Genomic DNA, 25,628 nt, shown 5'->3' with positions numbered 1-25,628 from the left:
CCAACGCTTTGAATGTTGACGTTTGTCAATTCTGTCAGTCATATCAGTGAATGTATTCTTGTTGTTATGCGAAAATGTATCCAAAAACTAACGGCCGTAGGATAGTATATTATGCAACAAGTGTGGTAAACGGCATTTGACTCACGAGTTTATTTGACACGAGCGGAGCGAGTTTTTAATAAACGAGCGACTTAAAAAGTTTATCGAACGTGTTGCATACTATACTTTTTCTACGACCGTTGGTTTTTGAGTACATTTTCGCAAAACAACACGAATACATTCACTGACATGACCGTCAGAATTGACAAACATCAAAATTCAAAGAGTGAGAAATATCTCAGAAAACATTCGATTGCTCCCAATTCCGTGCGAGAAAATCCCGGAAATGGCCGAAGTGGATCGCATTCATGGGGAACGAAACTGACGTGGTAAAGTGACGCTTCCCACATACTAGAGCGGTGCGTAATTAGGTATTTTACAGACGGGAGTAGAAAAAAAGTATAGTATGCAACACGTTCGGTAAACTTTTTAACTCAGTCGTTAATTAAACACTCTCTCCGCTCGTGTCAAATAAGCTCATGAGTCAAATACCGTCTACCGCACTTGTTGCATAATGTACTATTTTCATATAACTAATTTTCCGCATAACGAATTACAAAATTTTTTATAAAACAAAACTACTTGCTAGTAAAGTGTTTGTTGCTCAGTGTCTCATAAATATTATTTAACTTTCTCTTTTTTTTTTCGATTTCACATTTAATGCAATTTTTGAATTGCGGATGATATTTTACTAGACATATAAATCTTAAATAATAACTCAAAAAACTTATTCTTATTGAGGTACTGTTATAGGAGATAACTTCGACGTTGTTGAGGTTTGCAATATTGAGGTTATTCCAAGAAGACAGTACTTACTCTAAACTCAGAATAAGAAAGAAGAATTTATTTTAAGTTGAACAAATCATGGCAAAAAATATTATTTTTATTATCCTGTACGTCTACAATATTTTGTTGATATACTTTTTACATCAAATCAAATTTTTTATATTCACGTTATTCCAGTGTAGCTAAACATTTTCTGCATAACACCATATTGAATGACCTATTTATTTTTTTATTTTCTCTTTAAGTTATTGTTAGTTTCGGTTATCTCCTTGGAGCCTTATTGTGACTTCAGAAACCTGAACAATAAGGTGAGTAACTAAACAATAGAAAAACGATTAATCGAACAAACCTGTACATGTGGAGGTGTGGATAGAGCATACAAAACGGCATCCGCAACATCTTCAGATTTTAATCCCTTTTTTAAGGGAAAGTTTGCAGCTTGTGTTCCGAAAGCAGCTTGCACGATGTCGGTCTCAACATAACCGGGGCTTATACTCTACAATTGAGCTCGCGATCAATTAGCGAAGTTTTTATTATTAAGATTGTACCCAGAATTTGCATTAAAAGTTTAAAGTTCAATATAATTGCAACAATCTATCCAAACTTGTTCCATATTATCGTTATGCAGAAACATTTTCGGAAATAATAACAAATGAAAATTAATTAAAAAAATTACAATACGTGAGATAAGTTTTTTTACTAAATAAATATTGGACTATAATGCGTGTTAATGTGTTTACCGTTATTTTAACTTTTAAATTTTCCCTGTTTATTTCGTATCGCAAGGTTTCCGCCAGAGCAGTTACGGCGTGTTTACTAGCTGCATAACAGTTCACCTGAGGATAATCATACACTCTGTGACCGGCAAGGCTATTAATGTGTATAACATGCCCGTCAATGTTGTTGGCCTTCATGTCTCTCATTGCTTCTCGGGTGGCTATGCATAAGCCCAATATGTTGGTATCTGAAAATAATATCCATCTGATTCACTGAGGAAAACATTTTCTCCATTTTAGTTCTGTAAATAAAAAAAGCATTCGCTCTTTGCGAACGGATGTTCGTGCATATTTTACTTAATAAAGCAGTCATAACAAAAAAATAGTAGTTTGTGAAAACACAAAACTTTTTTCTTCCTATTATGAATTTTGCTCTATGCATTTAAAGTAAGTTAAATCACATTTTAAGTACAGTTTACACTTTAGTCACGACTTATACCTATATTCCTGCATACCCAAATCATGAGATGTTTTAAATTATTCCCTCTTTGCAAAAATAGTTGTTAAGAGTTATTTCTGTTTACCTAACAATGTCTTCCATTTTTCTGTATCGCCGTCAATAAGATTAGTTGCCTGAAGAATTCCGGCGTTGTTTATTAATATACTAACCGGTGCAAGATTAGTACGAACATACTTGAAGGCCTCTAAAATGTCGTCTTCAATCGTCATATCACATTTTACCGCTATCACTTTTCCTTTGGCACCCCGTAATGTAGTAGCTAATTGTTCCACACGCTCTTTTCTTCTAGCGAAACCTACAACCTTTAAAGCGTACCAGACTAAATGTAATACAACCATATGTGTACTGCGAAACAATTAAAATGGAAATTATTTGTATCTCCATTTCGAAGAAAACGGAAGATGTTATCTTGACGTTAAAATAGTACATTACATAGTACTAATTTAAAAAAATTATGGAACAATTAAGCAGAACAATATCATATTATATTCCGCTATTTTCTTAACTATAGTATAAGAGTGATAAGACATTTGGGTCTGGTGCTTATTTTGATTGGTTTTGTTACGTTATGTCAATTATTGGAACGTTATTGAACAATTTATATATATATATATATATATATATATATATATATATATATATATATATATATATATATATAATATATATATAATTCAATTTACTCTTGAGAATCATGGTTGAATGGTGTCAAAACAGTGAAAATAAGAAATTTTAAGAATTCAAAATAAACAAGTGTCTAAAATGTTTGACTTTTAAATTATGTGTCCTGCCGACCTCAAACTCAAGGCAAATAATGTGACCACTGACTGCATTTATAATGGCAATTTACTGTAGCTCCAAAATTCCGTTTAGAACTTACTACTTACTATAATGCCGTGTTTAACTAGTTCTTCCACGATAGCTGCCCCAATTCCTGCACTCGCTCCCCTTACCACAGCCACTTTTCCGCCCCAACGGTCCATAGACAAAACCATAACTTAAAATAATTTATAACGTGTGCATGTGCAGCCAGGAACTTATATATTCTAAAGAATGTATGCATAGGAAATTCTTTTGCAGCGTTTTGTCGGACGCCATTGTTGCCGCCTTTATCTTATAGTTAAAAATGTTCTCCAAAACTTCAAGGATCAGATTTTGCCAGAAAATGAGAACTTGAACCATATAGGTAAGCTAAGCGAATTGAAAAGCTAACGGCATTAAGTAAATTACAAATTATAAATCAAAATATGATGATTGAATATATAGTTATATATTATAATTTGTTAGTATAATATTTATCTGATTAGAGATATAGATAAACGAAAATAATTCATTTTTCCTTTTTTATCTTTCACTACAAAATGTAGATAAGAAAAGATAATGGGAGTATAATACTCTATTACGCAATACGTTTGATGTTCGCTATTTTCACCTCTGGTTTGATTTGGCTAGCAAATAAGTCACTGAAGAAGTTTAACAACGTATAGCATACTATACTTTTTCTAAGAGTATTGATTTTTTTTAGGTACCTTTTCAGAGTGGTATGGCTAGAATCTACCGAAAACATCAGATCGCTCTCGTGACAAAAGTACTGGAAATGAAACGTGACCTTGGGAATAAATTGACACTTTTCACACGCTTGATCAGTGTATAATTAAGTATTTTAGATTCAGAAGTAGTTTTTTTTAAATTTGGTATATTAATAACAGAGACAAGGCATCCAAAATATGGTCCCATTTGGATGTAACAAAATAGTAAAAAAATAGTTTTGGTTAGTTAGTACTTGAAGTTTAAGAATCTTAAAAAGTCTTGAAACTACGACTTATTAATTACAAGTATTAAAACAACGTATTGATTGAATGACTTGACAACAATGTTTCGACCGCCATATGTTATGTCTACATGATAAAGATTATTTAACTGCCCTAAAGTGCATCCGCGATAATCTCAACATAATCTAAGTTAACTATTGAAACCATCGTTCGAAAATTATTTTGCAATACCGGTCTAACTTATTTAAATAAAACAACATTTTTAGACGAGCGTGAAGGAAACGTGAAATTCAAGGCTAATGCTAAAAATAAGTTGTATCTCATTTCCGCGCTCAATGGTTACTTTATTGGTCGAGTTTTAAGTAGCGTAATTGATTTTACGTTATTTAAGTATAGTATAATTTTATGTGTTATAGTTTGAACCAGCAAACCCCTCCAATTGTATACAATTAATTAATGCATTTTAAATAAAAAGGTAAAACTATTGTATAGAACTTTTATTTTACAAAAAAAAAGAGTTACAGCAAGTTGAAAACAACATTTCAATTCAAGTGCAGTCAGTCGAAATAAGTTTTACATTGGATCGTTAATAATTTGAACGGTGATTTCGGAAACCTGAAAATGTTTAAAATAATTATTATTGGTGTGCCAATTAACTTTTGCTTTGAAGCTTATCCAGATTTTTAAAAACGGTTTGGAGAAATGTTACTTACCTGAACGTGAGGTGGGGTGGATAAACCATAAACTATGGCGTCAGCAATATCTTCCGGATTTAGACCCTTCAGGCCTGGAATCTTTAATGTGGTTTCCACGTATCCTGGACTAATACTCTACAAGTATACAATACAATACTGTTTTTTTAGAATGCTAAAAAAATAGTAATAGGACAATAATACTCTTAAAGACCATTCAACCAATTTAACTGTGAAATCAAAAATTCTGAAAAACGAATGAACAAAAATAATTTATGGATAATCCAAAGAAGTCAGATATTAGTACCCAAATCAATAGACTTAATCCAAAACATTCGCAGTGAGAAAATATCAGAATTATATGCATACTAAAAAATGTTCCACATTTCCATGAAAAAGTTCTTTGAAATGGTTTTAATCATTTCCTTATATTGGAACTTTATTCCAGTAGAATAAACAGGCATGAAACAAAAGCAACGAGTGATGCTTTTTGAAAGCATTTAGAAGCACTTAAAATGAATTTAAAAGAAAAATAAATACATTCCAACTGAACAAAAACTTGTCGATATGTAATAAATTTTAATAATAATAAGAAGTTAATATTCCATTTTTCTCCGTCCGAATTGTAGATGTTTCAAATCATAAACTTGACTACATAGTTTAACTTTTTAATTCAGACACACTACGCTAAATGGGGAAGCTCATATAAGTGCCGGACTGTCGGTATAATAATTTTGAAGTGGACAATTTGAAAAATAAAATATCTAACCTACCTCCTAATAACGACATATCACAACTATGTAATTCTTTTATTACTTACGGTAATTTTTATTTTAAGGTTTTGCCCATTTATTTCGTATCTCAGTGTCTCCGCCAATGCAGTGATTGCAAATTTACAGGCCGGGTTTACACTAAAATTCGGTATATTCTGAACTCTGTGACCCAGTATTGCGTTCATATGAAATATATGCCCGTCGATTTTATGATCCTTCATTTGTTTTATAGCTTCTCTTGTTGCGACGCAAACACCCAAAACGTTCGTGTCTGTAACATCAAAATTATTGTGAAACTTGTTGGCTTACAATTTCGAGCTCATGAATTATTCCTACAATCATTGATATATTAACTTGCGAAAATAATTACCAAAAGTTTGCTTCCATTTTTGCGCATCGCCGTCAATAAGAGTGTTTGGAAAGTAAACTCCAGCATTATTAACCAGAATTGCGACTGGTCCCACGTTGTCCAAAACCCATTTGAATCCCTTCTTGACGTCCTCTTCCTTCGAGAGGTCAGCTTGAACCGGATAAAATTTGCCTCTGAGACCTTTTAATTTATTGGCCATTGCATCGAGTGGTCCTTGTCTGCGTGCAAGACCAGCCACCTGCATGAAATCAGAATTAATAACAATAAGTTCATAATGAATAAGTTTTTCCGATATTTTTTCATCTAATCGCACATTTCCCGTATTCAGGTCGGAGTTTTCGATTTATTTTCTGGCATGACACGCCACGTGACTGATATCAAAAGAACGATAGTTCCCAGTAAGATATAACGCGTGTGTACCGTAAAATGTTTATTTTCAAAAATAATCGATATGCTTTTTTTGTTCCACCTTTTCAGTTATCAATTTTCAAAAAAAATTGTTACGCCTTTCATTTATCAAGTGAATAATGTCTTTTAAAATGAATTTTACTTGACTTTCTTTTAATTCTAATTAATTAGAAAAATAGATTAATTATGGTTATACAAGTGCGAATAGTTTTAATTGTATTTTTTTAGTGTTCAAATTATATAAAGTAAATGCTCATTTAAAATAATAACCATATATATTTACATTTATGCTTATGTTGCAGATACATAAATACCAAACCATGCGCTTTTAATTACACTTTTTTTTAAATCGTTTACTTACGTTAATTCCATTTTTAACCAGGGCTTCCGAAACAGCAGCTCCAATTCCGGCACTAGCTCCAGTTACAACGGCGACTTTACCAACCCAACGATCTAGACTCAGCACCATATTCGGCTTGCCTTTTCCTTGGTGTGATGCCGATGTTCTAGCCTACTCTACGACCAAACACGAAAGTTATATACAATGAAAGCATATCCCTACCTCTGCGTATTCGCGATATCGTTGCTTTACTTTGCGATGCATCATGATGCATCAGGTGGAGAATTAAATGACTTGCATTTTTTGTAATATGTTTTTGGTACTGTGTCAGAAACATTTTATTAGTTGGAGTAGGAAGTTGCACAAGTAATGGATGAGGAAATTTAACAAAAGCTATTAAAAGTTCGGTATAAAATTCTTTACAAAGTTATAATTACGGACTTTTGATTTCTACTGGTTGGTACATGGTTAATGAAATAATTATTTGACAAAATTCGGCTGCGGAAATTCAAAAACATTAACAGATCTTTAATGGTATACTATACTGTTGCATTATGATGCATCACAAAGCTAAGCAATGGCATTGCGAACACGTAGAGGTTGGGATATGCTTTAATTTTATATAAATATCATGTCTTGTCATTATATTATGTAGAAAAATCTGCTATGGTCCGTTTTCATTTTTGAGATAACTTTTGGAATATGTCGATATATGGAAGAAAGTTGGTAATTGTTTTTTTTATAGTTTGCTATTTTATTGCAGGAGGGCCTGCAAACAAGTTTTTTTTTAATTTAAAATTTTATTTTTATTTAATTTCATATAATTTTCTTTCGAAGTATTAAAATCGATTTAGTTAAATCTATTTTAATAGGTATCCCTTTTTGTTATATAAAACTTTCGTTCTATGCTATTACTTAACAAGTGAGTTTGTGGAGACCAATCTAGAAAATGTAACACACTTTGTGTTTATTTTCACCGGTTCGAAACATGCTTTTAAAGTTATTTATTTGTTCTTATCGCGCTAAAAGTTATTACTTTTCTTTTCTTTTTTTCACGATCCTGTTGATATAAAAATGAATCGGATTGACAGTCGAGTCTTGTTTTAATACTAGTACTCTTTTCTCATTAAAAATTATCACAAGGATTGCACACCTAATCTTCAAATGTTAGAAAGTAATTTTTCTGGAATTTATCAAAATTTTGTTTTTTGTTGGCGACCCCGGCACGTTATCGGTCGACAAACATAACATTAAAAATATTATTTGTGGTGAGTTTTATCGGATGACAACCGCAGAAAACTTTTCCGCCGACGGCGTATTCTTCAGCATTTCGGTTGGAATTAATCGCGCTCTGAAAAAGAAATGAAACAAGCGGAAAAATGACTCCCCGCTTTTATTTTACAATGTCTCCGTTATTGTTCAAATTTTGCGAATTTAAAGTAGTTTTTAGAAATTGAGAGGGAAATTGTAGAACCTCGCGTAGAACAGACATTTGTTAAAAATGAAATGAGACAAGAAAAATAGTTTATTATTACACAGTGTACAATTAAATCGGCACCATATGGGATTTATTTTATTTTTAGTTATACGAAAAAAAGTTCTTATTTATAAAAGTTCTGCGTCGTATGAAATTTAAAATACCATCATAAGATATCAAATTTGTTCACCCATATACAATGCTTTTCGAACGATAAGAATTTTATCGTCAGCTGTTATTAAGAAAAGTTGATCGAATTTGAAATCTATTATCAGATGTCTGATAATATCCACCAATTTGGTAAATTATTTTATTGAAAAACATTGTAACCTTTGCGTTCTGTAACAATGTTCTCTTAGAACTTAACCAATTTTAATTATATTTGGTTGGCATGTATCTCCAACAGTTATCAATAGTATAATGATAAAATTCTACGAGCTTAAATATAGCCTTATGTGTGACTGCTGCTCGCTAGAGTGTGACTACTTGTCAATGAGGTGTGAACCGACTGCTGGTTGCTGGTGTGTGTCGTCTTTGTTGGTGGTCTTTGTTACCTGTCACTAGTGGTACCCACAGCCCGTTTATTTCAAGTGATGGATTACTGAAAGCCTCTTTACTTCCCTGGATAAAAACTGTTTCCTTGAATTTCTTGTTGCTCTCTATGAACTTGCTGCTTGTGACCAGAGTGTCTTTCTGCTCAGGATAATCCTGTGACAATATTTGGGATGCTGAGTATTGAGTATATGCAACAATCAAGTTCACGATGTCAATGGACAACTGCCATTTTAGGACGTTCTAGTCAAACGAATATCGCAACAACCATCCCAAATGATTTTACTAGGAGTAATTAGGACACTTCTGGAAACGACCCGAAAACTTTGCAGTACAATACAAGAAAGATCTGACCAATAACAGTTCCAGGCAGCTATAAATAAGGAAAGGAAAGAACCAGCTGAGCAATAAGAGAAAAAAGTACTCAGCACTCGTATTTGAGAGGATTATTAGAAAACCTCCAAAGCACTGGCCGCCAATATAACACAGATTAAAGATTTGGCGACAAAGACAAAGACAAAGTGCTCTGAGCAAAAAGACACCTAACTAAGAAATTAAGGAACATATCAATAATGTACAACGTATAGCTTGCATATAATATTGTATTTTACAAATGAAAAAAAAATTAATTAACATGTAATAAGTAACATTCACAATCATATCGATAAAGTTGAATATCTCACAATAGTTTTCAATTATGAATAATTTTTCTTAATAACAAATGTTGATATTTTCAAAAATAAATTCGTAACTATATATGGCTCAACAAATTTTACATTTGATGGTTGTATTTCTTATTTTTGACCATGCAGAACCTTGAAAAAAATTGTAAAACTAAGAATAAAATGGTTCTCCAGATAGTGCTGACTTAATTCGACACACAGGCTAAATTAAATACGGTATGTATATTCTTCAATATCAATAATATTGCTATATTTTGACCTTTTTCTATGTATGCACTCTCACATTTTTGGTTTATCTACCAAGATCTACATCTAAAAGAAAGTGATTTGCCTATTAATAGAATTCGATAAACACATTTTACAGTATTCTACAAATTTCGTTCAGTAGTACTATTAATACTATTTTATTTATGTTTAAGTTAATACAATGACTATGTCAAATAATCAATACTACGTTATGAGTTTTTTAATACAATTGTGGAAATGGTATGCGAAAAGTAAAGATATAATAATTAGGTACGTATTGTTTGCATTTGCTGTAATTTTTTGTATTTTTAAAGACTTAAAACGCCGAAAATTCCTCAGGAGTTTTGTTATTCTTGATGGTAGATGTTAAGATCATATTTTTATGGAGCGACTTACTTATGTAACATATGTAAATCGCATACAGGATAAATTGTTACTAAAAACAATTCGTGACTAAAGTGTACTCTATGTAAACTTGCATAAATGGTATAATAAGCTATTATATATTCAAATAGATGGAGTTGAGTGTTCTCTTTGCTGTACTTCCATGTTTCTGCTGACCCCGAAGTACTATGGTAACATTAAGTTTAGAACTAATAAGACTATACATTTATATTTAATTTAATATTTAAATAAAGCACAAAGGCGAAGATGACAACACTCTCAAGTTTAATAAACTTCAGTTGAAGATTGGATCGTGAATAATGTGGAAGGTAATTAGGAAAATTTGAAAATATTCAAACCTCGATAAGTATTTTGTTATACAGAATACCATAATACCGAATAAATTCTACGTCATAGTGTTACAGGAGAACTCAAAAGAAGATTTGTTCAATAATTATTTGTGTTAATAAATGTTAGTCGTTTAAAAATTACCAATGGGACAGAAAAATATTTTTTTTAGTTTGTTCATTTGTTCAAATTAACTATAGCAATTTGGAGAAATCTTACCTGAACGTGAGGTGGATTGAATAATCTGTAAATGGTAGCATCGGCAACATCTTCTGTGTTTAGACCTTTCAGGCCCTCTATCCTTAGCACCGTTTCTACATATCCTGGTTTAATGGTCTATAGGAAGAAAAATAGGCATATAGATAAACAGTGTAAAAGTAAATAAAACTTTAAGTAGGTATAAAATATATCCGAGGGCGTCACTAGATGATATAATAAAAACCTTCAGATTTACTTAATTCATATAAATAAGTATGGAGTTTATTAGTTGAATGGAGTTGAAAATAAGAGAAACAAAAATGTTAATTGATTTAACATAAGTTATTGAAAAGTATAGAGTATAGAAATTTCTGAAAAAACAGTGGAGCAACGCTTTTTTCTCTACAAAAAACAAGTTAAAAAATTATTCCAGTCATTTAAATTATGGTTATTTTAGATTTAACACGCACCCAACTTTTAGAAATAAACTGTTAGACCATGTATATTTCAATGTTAATGTTTCAATGTAATTTTTATGTTAAGGTTCTGTGCCATTATTCCAAATTTGAGTGTCTCCGCCAATGCAGGACCCTTCTGAATGTTGCAGGATGATTAGCCTGCTTTTGCAGTGTTAAACATGTTTAAAGGTCATAAGCGTTCCCGTATTCGATTTTTTTTTTGAAATTTCGGCAATTTTATTGTTTTGCTTAGTAAGACAGCCAAATATGATCCACAGGTGCTTTTGAAATATACCCAAAATGTGTAAAATGATTTTAATTCAGCTATTTTTATTAACAGTAGAGAAATGTAAATTTATTTATCGGAATCAGACTTTTAAAATGAATTAATTAATTAAAGAAAAAATAAATAATTTAAAATAAGTACTGAAGGAGCAAAAATCAATAAGACTGTCGATACATTTTTGTAGCCCTTGGAGATACTATGAACAAGACTAATGTGCTATTTTAGGTTGAGTTTCACTATCTAATTTATTAAATACAACCAATTCGCTACAAATGTCCACTTAGCAATGATACCATAAGAATTTGAAGTTGAGGAATGGTGATTTCTTATGCGGACGACACTGACCTTTTTCGTAAGTCTTCTTGGAAATGTGTCGCAGCGAAAATAAAAAATGAACGAAATATTTTGAAAACATTTTTATAAATTTTTAAATTATCCCTCAATATAAGTAAAACTTAATACACATGTTCCTGTAATTGGAAAAATTTATTCTAACTTTTCAGAAATATTGGAGTAATCGTGCCCTAAACTTGACAAAAGAAATATATTACATAAATTTTACGTATTAACAAAAAATTCTTTAGAAAAAAACGATAGCGATTGGATACTGCATCTTGAGCCTTTAAAAGTAATAATACATTTACAATTAAATTAAAATTATGTTTATGAATTCCACATTTTACCCTACTACATTATTACAATGCGGTAGATGTTTGTAGTGTTAGTACATAGATTATCTTGAAAATATGTATGTATTTTCTTTTTTTTTGTCAAATAAGAGCTAATTCACCACGCTTATCAAACTAGACCTAATTGTAACGGAAATGAAATTAATTAATAGAGTTATTAATTAGCAGACAGAAATTTATTTAAGTTCAAAATCTTCCTGTCTGGCTTCCTGTTCACGTAGGAAAAGTGAACATTTTCTATAGTAGCCAAGGATTAATATTTTTTAGCTCTAGTACTAGTATTTATGTTCAAATACGTTTGACATTAAGTTAAGAGAACATATTTTTACTTACTTACTTTAAGCTTATAAATGGTTTGAAATACATTAAATATGTACCGTGTGTTCAATTGATCTTGATTACATTTTAATTGGCTGGAACTCCCTGTATATTATATACGTGTTTGATAGAATATCTTATTCCGATTAGAATAATATAACACTATATTTTAATCCGGTCGTTTTGGACAAATCGGCAAAAATAGGAAATTTTTTGTATAATTTCAAAAAGTGCCTGACTGACAAATAAAAATATGTTTATGTTTGACGTGTCATTGTTATTGTTAAAATGGTTTTTTGCCAATTTAGCATCCATGACAGGAGTAATATCCTTCAAGTATACTTTCTGAATTATAAAAGTGCAACCGCAACTCGTCGTCAATATATTAAACTTTATCCAAAACACCGAGCTGCTTCAAAACAAATATTTCCAAAGCTGGCAATAAAATGGCATGCCGGAATCATAATGTTTTAAATAAAGAAAATAAGGCAAATATATTAAGATTCTATGAAGCACATCCAGTTTCCTCTATTAGTAGTAAAACTCAAAAACTAATGGTCAAGGGATAATGCAGTTTTGTTTGAATTTTTTAAATAGGCACATAATGAGAATCATAATTTTTTGAAAAACATTTTATGGACTAATGAAAGTTTATTCACTACGACAAAGGGCTGTAATAGACAAAATACGCGATATTGGTATTTTAATAATCCTGGACAAATACACGAAATAAATATCCAGGGGTAAGATGGTTGGATTCCAAATGGACTTTCTCTGTCTGCGAAAAATATTAAATATTCTTCTCTGGATTATCATGAAGACACCACCACTGATTTATTTGAAAGTTGGTTTAAAAACAAACTAGTTCCAAACATTACTCATAATAGCTTAATTGTAATGGACAATGCAAGTTATCTCAGTGGACAGTTAACTAAAACCCCTTCCTCGTGTGACACAAAAGCAACAATCCAAACCCACATGTATAATAACGACATTTGTTTTCACGAAGATTATACCAATTAATTGAGATTCTACAAAGCTTGAACCTACAAAAGGAATACGTCTGTGATAGTTATGCAAAAAATCTAGGGCATACAGTTTTAAGGATCAAAGCTTACCACTGCATATTAAATCCCATTGAATATGTTTGGCACCAACTCATATCTGCCATTCGTTGTAACAATGTTTTTCCCCGTGTTAACTCCAATGTCCTTATAGAAACCGAAGTTTTTAACATCCTTCCGCAAAGTTGGGCAAATTCTGTTAAACATATAGAAAAAGCAGAACAATCTTATATCCATATTGCAAATAATATAGAACAAATAATATAGAACAAATAATTATTAGAACAGGCGATGATAGCGATAGTGATACTGATATATTATGTGAATAACTTTAAGTAATTTAAGTAGATAATAAAAATAATTTATAATTTTATTTTAGATTTAAACATAAATACATACATAAATAAATACATATTGTTTAGTATCTTTCCTAACAAAACCCCAAATAATTAAATTCTAAGCGAAGTACGGACCTGTTCAGCCATATTTCATTCTTATAGCTTGCCCGGGTCTTTCCTTAATTCGTATCAGTTAGTCACTTTCTTATTCAATTAATGAATGGCGTGGTGTCATAGGTGGGCATATTTTGGATCCGATATTTATAGACCAAAAGTTAATTGGAGAACATTATTTGTCACTCTTAAAGCACCAAATATAACAATATATAGAAGATTTACCCCGAAATATATCAGCACCGTCTTGCTGATGGCAGCAAGACGGTGCCTCTCCTCATGTTGTGCAATTTAAAAAATTTCTTAACAAGGAATACCCCAGGGGTTGGATAGGGAACGGCCGAACTATGGATTGGCCAGCCAACAGCCACGACTTTAATGGATTTTTTCTTTTGAGGACACATAAAAAATCACGTGTACAGAACTACTTGTAATAATGTAGTGGAACTTCGGCAAAGAGGCAATCATTCATTTAAGAGACAATCAAGAAACGTTGTTAAATCCTAGACATCATAAAATAAGAGTATATGAGAAATGTGTTCAGGAAAATGGTGGTCACATGCAGAATAGTTAAACAATTTTTTACTTTAATTTTTAAATAATTATTGTTGTTGCAATCAGTCTCAGCACTCTTTGAAATTATATAAAAATTTCTCACTTTTGCCGATTTGTCAAAAACGAGCGGACAAAAATATAAGGTGTGTTACATCATTGTAATCGGAATAAGATGTTCTATGAAACACATATAATATACAGGGTTTTACATTTTAAAAAAATTGAAGTAGGCTTATATATCAGAAAATTGATAGTATAATGTTTTATACGTCACTTGGAAATAACTTGACTACTAACCCTACATTTTGTTTTTTTGCTTACCTTGATATCTCTAAAAATATAAAAGTCACAAAGTTACAAAGATAAATTGAACACATGGTACGTATTTAATATGTCAAATCATTTATGGATATTTTATGCAAACAAAAATAAATAAGAAAAATAAAATATCGAAAACATTGTCAAAAATTAAGTCCTTTGAGGCAAATTTTTATAGCTATAAAATTCCATTGAACTTCTTAAGTTATATATAAATATCGTTTTGATAACGGGTTTGTTGTTTAATTTATTAACCCATTTTATTAGTTTTTGTTTTGTTTGAAAGGGAATACAAGACATACCACTAACCTAATATTTTCAAAAATATATAAAACTGAGAAACGATACTCATTTCAAATCTCGCCTTCGAACAATAATGGAAATATAACCGGATCCCAATAAATTTGTATTAAAAACCAAACGACTTGTGTCTACGCTGTGATCGCGGTGATTTTTTTTCTACATGTATACATATATATACAAGTGAAACGTTTACTCCGCAGGCTGTAATATAAACACGAATCGATTAATATAATCGTTTAAGTGGTGTGTGTGAACACCTTAATTTTATCTTATTTTTTTTTCTGGAATTTACTAAAATTTTTTGCGTTTTTATTTTTGCAATTTGTCTTAATTTGCGGTTGAAAGTGTATAGGCATATTAATAATTTGACGATAAGTTTAAAGTGACGCCACTATGATGCAATTTACCACGTTGCCATAAGAGAGACGGTTATACGTGACATTATTTTTGTAAAAATACCAGGTTTTCAGGAAAAACTTACAGTTTTTATTTCCTTAAATCAGAAATTAAGGGTTTACGGATTCAGAATAGACAAATTATACATTAAAAATAAACACGATACATAAATAAAAAATTACTTCACACTTTGTATTCTGTAAAAAATTGATACGTACAAATGGAATAGATTGACACCACCCACGATCATTTGTCTTTCGATCTCTCAAACGTTGGACTATGGAGAGACAAGAACAAAAAATTCTATTCCTACTTTTATGCGATGTATCATTTATAACGCAGCGCTTCCATCGGTGATTTTAAGAAGTTTAATAATATTTTGTCAATGTTATGATTTGTTTCCTTCTTTTCAAAGTTGTATAGGTTTTCCCGTAAGGAGATTACTTCATAAGTTGTTTACTGTCGACAAATAGATCCTTGCTGCAGGCCCTTTGAAAATATCCATCATATAAACTGTACAACTAAGAGGTTGCCAAAACTCAAATCTCTCACAGCATTTTATGGAAAATGATCCCCGATTATCCTTCTCATCGGCAAAATGGCGAGATAACAATACAACAAATTTTTGTGTATAAAGTCCTAAAGGTTTAGGCAATTAATTTAATGGATCCTTTGCATAACAGTTTAATTTAGTGATTAACTGCTGGTAAAAAAATGTCTGCATTGTAAACCGTATTAAATAACTCCGGCAGTAAAAAACTCTCTCCAAATGTAATCTAAAATTTATGCATTTTCATGTATTGGTTTTTTTTTGTAGACAAATTGAGTGATTAATTTTCCGTAACTTATGAGACATTTTTTTCATTATCGTTCGAAAATTATGAAAATGCACAATGCTCAATTATGGATACGGCCACTAATTTAGATTTCTCCTGATTAGAGATTGATGACATTTAACTTCGTTCCCCTAAATGCCTTAAAAAATGACTAAAAAGAAGATATGGAAATAACGACATTTTCGAAACCAAACCAAACCTTGTCAGTAAGTATAAATGTTTGTAATAAAACAATTCATTTAACTAAAAGCGCTTTTATTCACTACGTAAAAGATAAAAGACACTTATACAATAAAATTTTATAGTAAAATAGTCAACAAACAGTAAAAAGTGATGGAATTATAAATAAATTAAAAAAAATAACGTTTTACAAAAGTCTCGCCGGAAAATTCACTTCACTGACAATTCAGCGGAAATAAATTTAACACGTTACAACAGGCAGGAGAAGTATTGGTACACGTTCCTCTTTTCAGGGTTTGAGTATTTAGAAATCGGTTCGTAGTTGGCGAGTATTGAATATCTTATATTCGTTACCAGTACTTTGTTCGCGTAGGCTTCGAGCTCTGCAATTTTATGCCGCTTAAATGTCAAAAGCAATTGTTGGCTCCTACAGATTGTTTTATAAGCCAAGACGAGAGATGCAGCCGCGACGAAAGACGAGTCTTTAATCATAAAAGTTTCAAAAAGACAGCAACAATCGATTATAAACCGGGCGGCATACTCTAAAAGCTAAAAACATAAAAATGTATTAGTTTAAATAAAACAAAATATAATAACAAAAATTACGGAAGTCATGTCATTTTAGCTATTTTTAACACTAAGTTTGTATTTTATATCAAAATTTAATAAAATAATTTTTTGACACTCTGTAACTCGGTTAGCACGTATTTACACGCATCTAATAATATTTTCTTTTCCTCAACGACTCTGCCAGTGTCAAGATATAAGACAAAGTTAGATTTTTAATATAAAAACATAAGTTTTGTCCACTCCAAAGTTAAAGTTTAGTGTAAACAGGTGTAATTTCTAAGTGGCCAATTCGACCTTTAAATTTTAACCTATTGCACCTACCTACTCTACCTATTTTACTCACCTCGATATCTTCAAAACTGAAAGTGTTTAAATAATAATATAAGAAGTCAAGCGGGTTAGTCATATCCAAGCAGAACTTGATCTTTTGTAAAATGTTAATCTCCATAGATAATATTTCCGATTTCGAATATTTCCCATCACAAAGGGCGAATAATTTGGGGATCTGGAAATTTTATTCGATTTCAAAAAATTATCTTTGCAAAATATGAACAAAAGTGGTGTCAGATTTCAAGTTCTCAAAACCTTTATTTACAGGATGTTGAAATTTTGGAACCTTAGAATGTTGATTTTGGGAACTCTGCAAAATTTTGGACGTTTGAACTCTAAACGTTTTAAAAACAGGTCTACAGATCCGATCGACAGGAACAAACCAAATTGAAACAGTGAACCGTTATTTGCTTATTAGCTAATTGGAAAATACATACACACGCCATACATATTAGCGAGTGGAATTTACGAAATATTTTCTATTTTAAACTATTTTTTTAATTATTCTTACCTGTAGAAAACGTATATGTATATATATATATATATATATATATATATATATATATATATATATATATATATATATATATATATATATATATATATATATATATATATATATATATATATATATATATATATATATATATATATATATATATATATATATATATATATATATATGTATATTCCTTCTTACTCTCTGCGTCAAAAAAGAAATACTTTTTCGAATTTAATATAGCACTGCCACAGACAAATTATCTAGCCCCTATACTTATATGTAGCTTATATGTTCTATTCAAATTGAAAACTAGTTTAGAGCATACAACTAGCATACGAGTTAGACTTAGACCGCTGGCAACTGTGCATTTGCGAAAATATTCCGCACCTTCATTATAACCCTATATTAAAATCGTTCCTTCTATGTTAAAAAAAATTGTGTTGGTAAATTAAGACGTCACTTTCAAATTACCTACTTTCATAGTTAAATTATCCAAATATTTAGTGCTTATCCAGTATGACGCTATCGCAGCTAGTTGGTAACCTGTGTTCCGCAATTTTAGGGCGATTACTATCCAGTCGAATAGTCTCACTGCCGTAAAAAATACTACATCCGAATTGGAAGACGTGAATATTTCCTATAAATAAATATTTCATTTTATTTTTTTAGATATTAAATGACTTGGTGTCAAATTTGTAGTAGCAGTTCACTTACATTTATTTGCATTAGCCAGTTCACAATTGACGAACGAACACTCTTATGTACACGTTGCTCTACGAGTTCGACACTTAATATGAATTTTGAATTTATGGTATAGAAATATTGCACAATATCCTGAAAAATGACATTTTTTTGTTGTTTTCATCATTTTCTATATCTATTTTATTTTTTAATCGAATAAAAACTTTTTGCCTAGGATTCAGAGCAATTTTTAAAATAAAAATACATGGTCAGCTCAGAAAGTTAGTGGTCCTTATTTTATTTTCAATGGGACACCCTATACAAACATTTTGTTTTTTAGATGGAACAACCGTAGAACAATATGTTATTGTTATATTTCAGTGGAATTTTTATTTAATAATATTGTTTGGTTCTAGATATTAGTCCGGGATAAAATTAAATAAAAATTGGCTAAATCCAACCTATAACCTAACAAAAAGTTCCTTTTGTTTACAATTTGTGAGGAAAAATAATTAAAAATCGTGCGCATAAAAAATCAATATTTCCAAAATCCTCTGGCAGCTTACATGAATGTAAAACACAAACTAGTTAATGTAACTGTATAAAACTTTCAAACTATACCTCAATATACTCTGCATTGTAAATAATCGGGTGAAGAAACGAATCTCCTGGAAATAAAAATTGATGCTTAGATGGTAGTAGAAACAACTTCAAAACTTACTTATTTCCCTTCTACTTTTTAATTTCCGTCTCGCTATGAGTTTTTTAATGTTGCAGGTTTCAAACTTCTCGGAAATATTGGAGCTTCTTCTTAATGGGATATTCAGAGTAATTGGAGATTTAACAAATTTCGGTTGGATTGCATGAAAATTATCTAAAAAAGGTTGGCTCTCATCAAACAGAGTTTAGCCTTTAAAAACTTTTACAACATATACAGTGTGTTTCGAAACAAATGCCAAGAACTGGAGGGGGTTTAAAGTAAGGGACATTTTGTTATATAATGGGTGGGTGAAAAATTAACCGTTTGGGAGATATTGCGCTACAAATGTGGCTTGAAAATATTGTTTTTATTTTTTATCCTTAAACCGAAAATAAATAGAACAATAAAAAAGTTACGGTAGTATTACTATTCAAAAAATACACTCTGCATAATTTGATTACCCCTATCATTGGTTTTAACTAAACTTGAGAAAAAATTATGCAATAACATAAAAAATGTATTTTCTTTATTTCATGTTTCATTTAGAAACTTTTTGTCTCCTGTAAGTTTTACATAAGACTTACAGTTTCGAAATAAAATAATAAAATCATTTATTTTAGAAAAATGTTTAAGTTGGGTGCTGTCAAACAGTTGTATTTTGTACCAAGCATTTATCAAACATTTAAAAAATAATTTATTAATAAACCTTTTTAAAACGAATTAATCGCTGGTAAACTTTAAAAACATTTTATCTAGACAATGTAGTAAGTAACTGTTGAAAATGCCTGCCTTGCTATAAAAATACATGCATTTCTACTAAAAAATATACTAAAAGTGCGAACTTACTATCAAAATAGCGGCTCGCGCTTTGAAACGATGTATCTTCATTTGGTAGTTCGGAAAATTCACGCGTATACTGAATATTTCTGCATTGTTCCAACATTTCAAGGTCCGGACTCAAGTTGCTCGATCTGCTCTCTAGATCTTCATTTACATTTTGGCTCTCTACGCAATTAATTAGAGTCGAATTGTGGATCCGTATATCCGGAATACTGCGATCTTCTCTGGATACACTTTGTGTTATCGAAGCCTTTGTTGTTTTTGGGTATTTTAAATGTACGGTTGATTTGATCCACTCTTGCGAATGAGAAGGACTGCGCTTTAAAGAAACCTGCTGAGTAACCAGCAGGGTCGATTTATCGCAAGTCGATACGCTTCTTCTCCTTACGTTGCGATCTTCTGGAGTTGCGCCTAGTTGATAAAGTTCCGTGTACTTCCCCGACTGCAAGGAATTTGTTATACTTTTGGGGTTCGCTCTTTTTGAAGAAGATGCAGCGGAAACATCAAATCCTAAAGATTTGGCTTTTTTGCAATGGCACGACTGAACTGTTTGCAAATTGGAAGATTTTGGTCTTGCCTAAGAGAAAAATTGTTTTAGGAGAATCACACAAGTAATTAAAATGTGTAGGGGATTTTAAGCAGACCCTTTTGAATTTCGGGATAAATATAATTCGACTAAAGAACAAATGGAAACATTAGTCATAGACAAACCGCAATGTTATAAACAACAGTTTAAAATAATGAATTTCATTTTAAAAGTAAATTAATTTGACAATACATGATATGACACAAGCATAAACCAAGCCAAATGTTGCCATTTTCATGAAAAAGCCAATTTCCAACAAACAAACAAACTGTTCAAACCTAGTGAATTTATGCCCAAGAACCCATTGAGGATAAACATATGATACTTTTATTAATTAATTAATTTTCGATAGACTCAACAGATTGATTGTGGCAGTATTAGGGAACCATATCCAAACTAGACTTAACAGTTTAAAGGATTTAACCGTACAATAAGATACTTTTTGCAGGTTCGCAAAACAAAGCACAAGGTTCTATAGGCACTGGCTACCAACGTCGGTTGGTAGGGGTTTGAGGTATAATTATGAACTTCTTATAAAACACAACTCTAAAATCCCTTACTGTAGTGAATCTGTTTAAGGTGGACCTGTTTATAAAGCAATTAAAATGAAGTGGATTTTTTGATCGAGAATAAGGAACATTACATTTAGTAATGCTGAGATTCTCTATGAGCCACACACCGACACCCATCAATGCTGTCTTGGAGGGATTGCCAAGCAGCGACAATTATATGGATGGGATGCTTTCAGGAGTTCTTCCGGGAAACCTGTCTTTTACAAAATTTACAAAACCTTTATAGGTTTGCAAAGTTTGCGTTTAACCAATGATAATAAGCGAGCATTTTAACACATCGGGACCAAGGTTACCATTAAATTAATAATAATAATGAACTGCTTTACAAGTACGAAATTTAAATCCAACTTATTAAATCAACGAACAATGTCTATTTTTTAATGTGGTGATCAAATCTAATGTTTTTTGATATGAAAAAATATATTTTTGAATGGTGTATAATTATTGAAGATAGTTGTCCCAGCAATTTGTGTGCGATCGTGCATAGTGAGTTAAGTTGTGAGGGTCATGGTCAGTTTTATACAATTTTATACAATATGTAAGTTTAAATAAAACTACTATAAGGCAGCACTATAAAACAGCGGTCAGTTCAAATTTTGACTTGAAAACAGATTCGTTAGTTTCATTATGCAGATTTTCTTCTTGCTCTTTAATTTCTTTAATTTATGTAGTTATTTATGTATATGTAGTTTACAAAATTAATATAATTCATGTATGTGTTTTTAATGTTTTTAGGATTAAAATTAGTAGCAACTCTAAAGGTGGGAACACACCAAGCGAAAGTTATTACGCAATAGCAAAAAGACTTAGGGAGCAAATTGGTTTTCGTGAGGATAAAACATTATTTAGTTTTTCCGGTATCTATCTAGTGTTGGTTTAGTCTTCTAAAATCTAAAATTATGTATCTACACTGGCGCGCTGTGTAGCCAACACTGCACAGCAGATCGCCAACAGCTGCTTGTGTTGCGCAACGTATACACTGTGTCAACTCATGTGTTGCTCATACGTTGCTTAACTGTTCCGCAATTATATCGCAATCATATCTGCTTGATCCATTCCCACCTTAATATAGACGCTTTAAATATTGGAAACAAGGAAGAAAGAAGTTATAATCATTATTCCTTATAATACAGTTGTGTATTAGTTAACAGTTTAATGGTGCTGTATATTTTAATAATTTTTAAGTCTGATTGGCAGGATATTTTTGAATAGTCGTTGGCTAGACTTCGACCGTTAATTAGGCAACGTTATTTATTTATTTTAATATACGACTTACCGGCTCGTAGCGTAGCGGGTTTAACGGTTCTTTGATAAATGGTATTTGCCTGGTCTTAGGGGGCCCGTTTCTATATAAAAAAAACAAGCTAATCATTTTATTTTCTTATTCTATATGTATATTTCGGAAAACACTTTGACAGAAAATTTTCGCACTATAATTTATGCTATGAATTTTTAGGAAACCTTTATAACAAATTACATTGCAAGCAATTGGTAAATATGTGTATCTAAATTCAAGAGGATCGTTTAAAGAGAAATCACAATAGAGGGTCTAATTTTAAGGGTCTAAATTAAAATATATAAGATGACCAAAGATGTTGTTAACGCCTCAATTTTTTTTTCAAGAATAAAATATACTGTGTGATATAGAAATGGTAACACCCTTTTTATTAATATTTTGGGTTTTACAAGGATAATTTTATTTCATGAAATAGGGAGGCTGAGCCAAATTGGACACTTAAAGGAAAATTCCCCCTTCTATAGAAGATACACGAAAACTAATATCTATTTTCATGTTGGTAAAAACTGAACATGGGAATTTCTGTAATTTTCTTGTTATCGAAAATTTTGTTTTTCTATTAAAACATATGCAAAGCAACATTTTAGGCAGAATTTAATGGTTTGAATACAATATTTTTAACACTCTGTATATTTTTGTTAGCCTGTTAGACATTTTTCTCGTGTCTCATTTAAAATACAGAGTTGTTACCACTTTTTTCTACTCCCTTCTGTAAAATACCTAATTATACACCGATCTAGAGTTCGGGAAGTGTCAATTTATCACGTCAGTTTTTTGTCGCACGGATCCGAGTCCTTTCGGACATTTCCGAGAAATTACCGGGTTTAGGAGCAACGGGATGTTTTCGGAGATTTTACCGCACCGCTTGACGTTTGTCAATTCTGACGATCATGTCACTGAGTATATTCATGTTGTTTTGCAAAAATGTACCCACAAACTAACGGTCGTAGAAAAAGTATAGTATGCAAAACGTTTGGTAAACTTTTTAAGTCACTCATTTATTAAACATTCGCTCCGCTGTGCTCCGTTCGCCGCAAATAAACTCGTGACTCAAATACCGTTTACCGCACTTGTTACATAATATACTAATATCACGTAGGCCTTGGACAGATCGCCGTTGTAATAGAAATGCGTAGTGGTAGTTGGCAATTGTGAATATAGTTGTTACGACCAATATCCTTTAAAAAAATAGCTTCTTAAAGCTGTTATCTGAAGGCACAACTTAATTAATAATAAACAATCAAAAAGTAATTCTACCATATCAACATGAAAGTTGAAGACACCAATAAGGCTTACAGGAACGTTAAATAAAAACTTACAAGCCATGTAGTACCAGAAAAGGGCACGCTGCCCTAGAAAAATGTAAGCAACTATTTATTTAATTTAATTTAAAAATTTAAATTATTTTGAAATGTTAAACCTAACGTCTTTAGGACCAAAATCACAATTTGGCCATTATACTAGTATGTATTTGTTTTCTATATTACAGTTGCATTGTCGAAAGCCTACTTTAAAGTTCAAGACGACTTTACCAAAATATCAAATATTCTATAGTTTTGGAAACAAAATATGTTCTTTTCAACACATTTAAAAAATTGAATCCGCATCTGAAATGTTTTCATATAAATACCAAATCGTGCATACCAGCTTTTTTTTTATGCACATTTTCAAGAACCACTCTATATCTCAGCAATGGAAACAAATATTTATGTGCGGTTTTTAGCATTACTTTTTTATGAAAATCTAGGCCCGGACAAGTATGAAGAGAAAATCTGATTCATCTTAAAATCTTAGTTGCATCTCCATTATTTGTAAAGTTAGTATGTTCGGCCTTCGTGATCCAAGGCTACTTTTTTATGAAATGAAAGATGCCATGAATAGAAATATCATAGCTATCTTGGGGACAGACCTATCGAAAATGTCAAAACTGGTCTGGATAGGTTTTTTTACGTAGTATATAGTGGAGTGGTGATTTTTCTTCTAATTTTTGATATAAAAATTAAACTTTTGTTTTGTTTTTTAATGCATTGCCCTATGTGTATTTTAGCAATTTAGTTGGGCTTGTTATTAGCTTTTCAAAAACATAGAACACATAAGAGCTGGTTCAAATAAAAATTATATTCTTGAAGTTTTTTTTTTATTAGTAGACCATGCAAAATACATCAATTACATAATTTTTTATAATCGTTTTTTATAATGGTTTGGGTTTACAGGAACCATATCAGAAGTAAGGGGAGAGGGAATTAATAAAAAAATATTAAAATTAAAGATATGCTTTGTATTTGAAATAGCACTCACATATTTCATGTTTCTGAAGGTCATAATAAGTCTAATAAAATTATTAAAAGGCAAACAGGGTGTACTAAGAAAACCCAAGTTTAGTTTATATATCAAAATTCCACAAAATTTGATCCTATATAAGAAACACCCATCCAGGCCAGTTTTCTCCTTTTTGATAATTTACCATACAACAGAGCTACAAAGGATGCCTAAAAATGCAATGCAATGCAAAGTTTGAAAAATACAAATAAGGAACTAAGCCTGTGTTCAACATTTTTTGCTTACCTGGTAGAAGGTTCAGATATTGATTTACTTCTCTTTACAACTTGAACCTGGAAATGAAGAGTGTCATTTGAAATCATTAATAACATAGCATAAATTCATCGTAGAAATAATTTGTTATTTTATAGTTATTTTTGCTTTATATTGGCGCGTCAGTCTATCGACAATTTAAAAGAGTTAACAATAGTTCAAGTAGTGTAGGCGACAATACTCAAAGGGTTTAATAACAATTACATCGTTACTATGCGTGGTGGAAAAAATATAGAAACCCGTTATTAAGTGTTTTTTGTGACTTTCCCCTTCACTTAATTATATTTTCTTACTTATATTTACTTTTGGACTGCGATATTAATAAAATGCAGTTAACAGCTTTATAACTTTTCTTTAAAGAAATCTGGAACTGCTTCAAAGTTACGAGAATTAAAAAAAGATGTTTTAAATTTTATGAGAAAAATTGTTAGCTTAACGCACAATATAAAATAAAAATAACTAAAATCGAATTTAAAAAACAATTCAGGGTTATTCGCGGTATATGCGAAAGAATATTATGGCCAAAATACAAGGTTTTCAAAAAGTTTTACTTTTGGAATATGGAAAGTTTCACTATGCTAACCTTTTAAAATTAGTTTTCTACTATAGACGTTGTCTCAGGCGTTAGATTGGATTGGATTCTACTATCAGAATAAGTGTATATTTCAATAACATTTATTTCTTTTTCCTGCGGGTATTTAAAAAAAATAAATTTTGTCAATTGTAATTAGGATAAAAA

General features: G+C 31.0%; 4 protein-coding genes across 11 annotated transcripts in view; 1 reads left to right on the top strand and 3 right to left on the bottom strand.

Moving 5' to 3' along the window:
- Window positions 1–25,628, top strand: part of LOC132705608 (nephrin-like) — a 635,291-nt gene that overhangs the window by 234,699 nt on the left and 374,964 nt on the right. The gene's annotated exons all lie outside the window — the stretch shown is intronic.
- On the bottom strand, window positions 962–3,237 carry LOC132706472 (farnesol dehydrogenase-like). Of its 2 annotated transcripts, none has more exons than XM_060677825.1 (5): window positions 3,009–3,237; window positions 2,186–2,423; window positions 1,626–1,849; window positions 1,235–1,381; window positions 962–1,181 (listed from the first exon to the last, which is right to left on the bottom strand). In XM_060677825.1, the coding sequence occupies exons 1-5, from the start codon at window positions 3,114–3,116 to the stop codon at window positions 1,137–1,139; spliced, it is 762 nt and encodes a 253-aa protein (XP_060533808.1). In that variant the 5' UTR covers window positions 3,117–3,237; the 3' UTR covers window positions 962–1,136. The 2 variants fall into 2 exon arrangements, with proteins under 2 accessions (XP_060533808.1, XP_060533816.1); XM_060677833.1 differs by lacking the exon at window positions 3,009–3,237 and adding an exon at window positions 2,805–2,968 and having other exon boundaries at window positions 2,186–2,416.
- LOC132706485 (farnesol dehydrogenase-like) lies at window positions 4,376–6,656 on the bottom strand. Its single transcript, XM_060677843.1, has 5 exons — window positions 6,498–6,656; window positions 5,729–5,966; window positions 5,406–5,629; window positions 4,607–4,723; window positions 4,376–4,508 (listed from the first exon to the last, which is right to left on the bottom strand). The coding sequence occupies exons 1-5, from the start codon at window positions 6,603–6,605 to the stop codon at window positions 4,467–4,469; spliced, it is 729 nt and encodes a 242-aa protein (XP_060533826.1). The 5' UTR covers window positions 6,606–6,656; the 3' UTR covers window positions 4,376–4,466.
- LOC132705619 (uncharacterized) overlaps window positions 16,295–25,628 on the bottom strand; it is a 146,105-nt gene continuing 136,771 nt past the window's right edge. For 4 of the 6 annotated variants that reach the window (XM_060676329.1, XM_060676320.1, XM_060676338.1 and 1 more), the window contains 9 exons: window positions 24,863–24,909; window positions 22,277–22,346; window positions 19,849–20,419; window positions 19,024–19,176; window positions 18,924–18,970; window positions 18,336–18,455; window positions 18,097–18,258; window positions 17,133–17,294; window positions 16,295–16,768 (listed from right to left, as the gene is read on the bottom strand). In XM_060676329.1, coding sequence (XP_060532312.1) covers window positions 16,469–16,768; window positions 17,133–17,294; window positions 18,097–18,258; window positions 18,336–18,455; window positions 18,924–18,970; window positions 19,024–19,176; window positions 19,849–20,419; window positions 22,277–22,346; window positions 24,863–24,909 — 1,632 coding nt within the window. In that variant the 3' untranslated portion in view covers window positions 16,295–16,468. The remainder of the gene's footprint in view (window positions 16,769–17,132; window positions 17,295–18,096; window positions 18,259–18,335; window positions 18,456–18,923; window positions 18,971–19,023; window positions 19,177–19,848; window positions 20,420–22,276; window positions 22,347–24,862; window positions 24,910–25,628) is intronic. The other 2 variants (XM_060676358.1, XM_060676369.1) reach the window with 2 other exon arrangements.

The sequence above is a fragment of the Cylas formicarius genome, unplaced genomic scaffold (genome assembly GCF_029955315.1).
Source record: "Cylas formicarius isolate icCylForm1 unplaced genomic scaffold, icCylForm1.1 PGA_scaffold_10__41_contigs__length_53128322, whole genome shotgun sequence".
Lineage (NCBI taxonomy): Eukaryota > Metazoa > Arthropoda > Insecta > Coleoptera > Brentidae > Cylas > Cylas formicarius.
The sequence above is the reverse complement of the archived record's forward strand: the minus strand, read 5'-3'. Positions and strand labels throughout refer to the sequence as shown.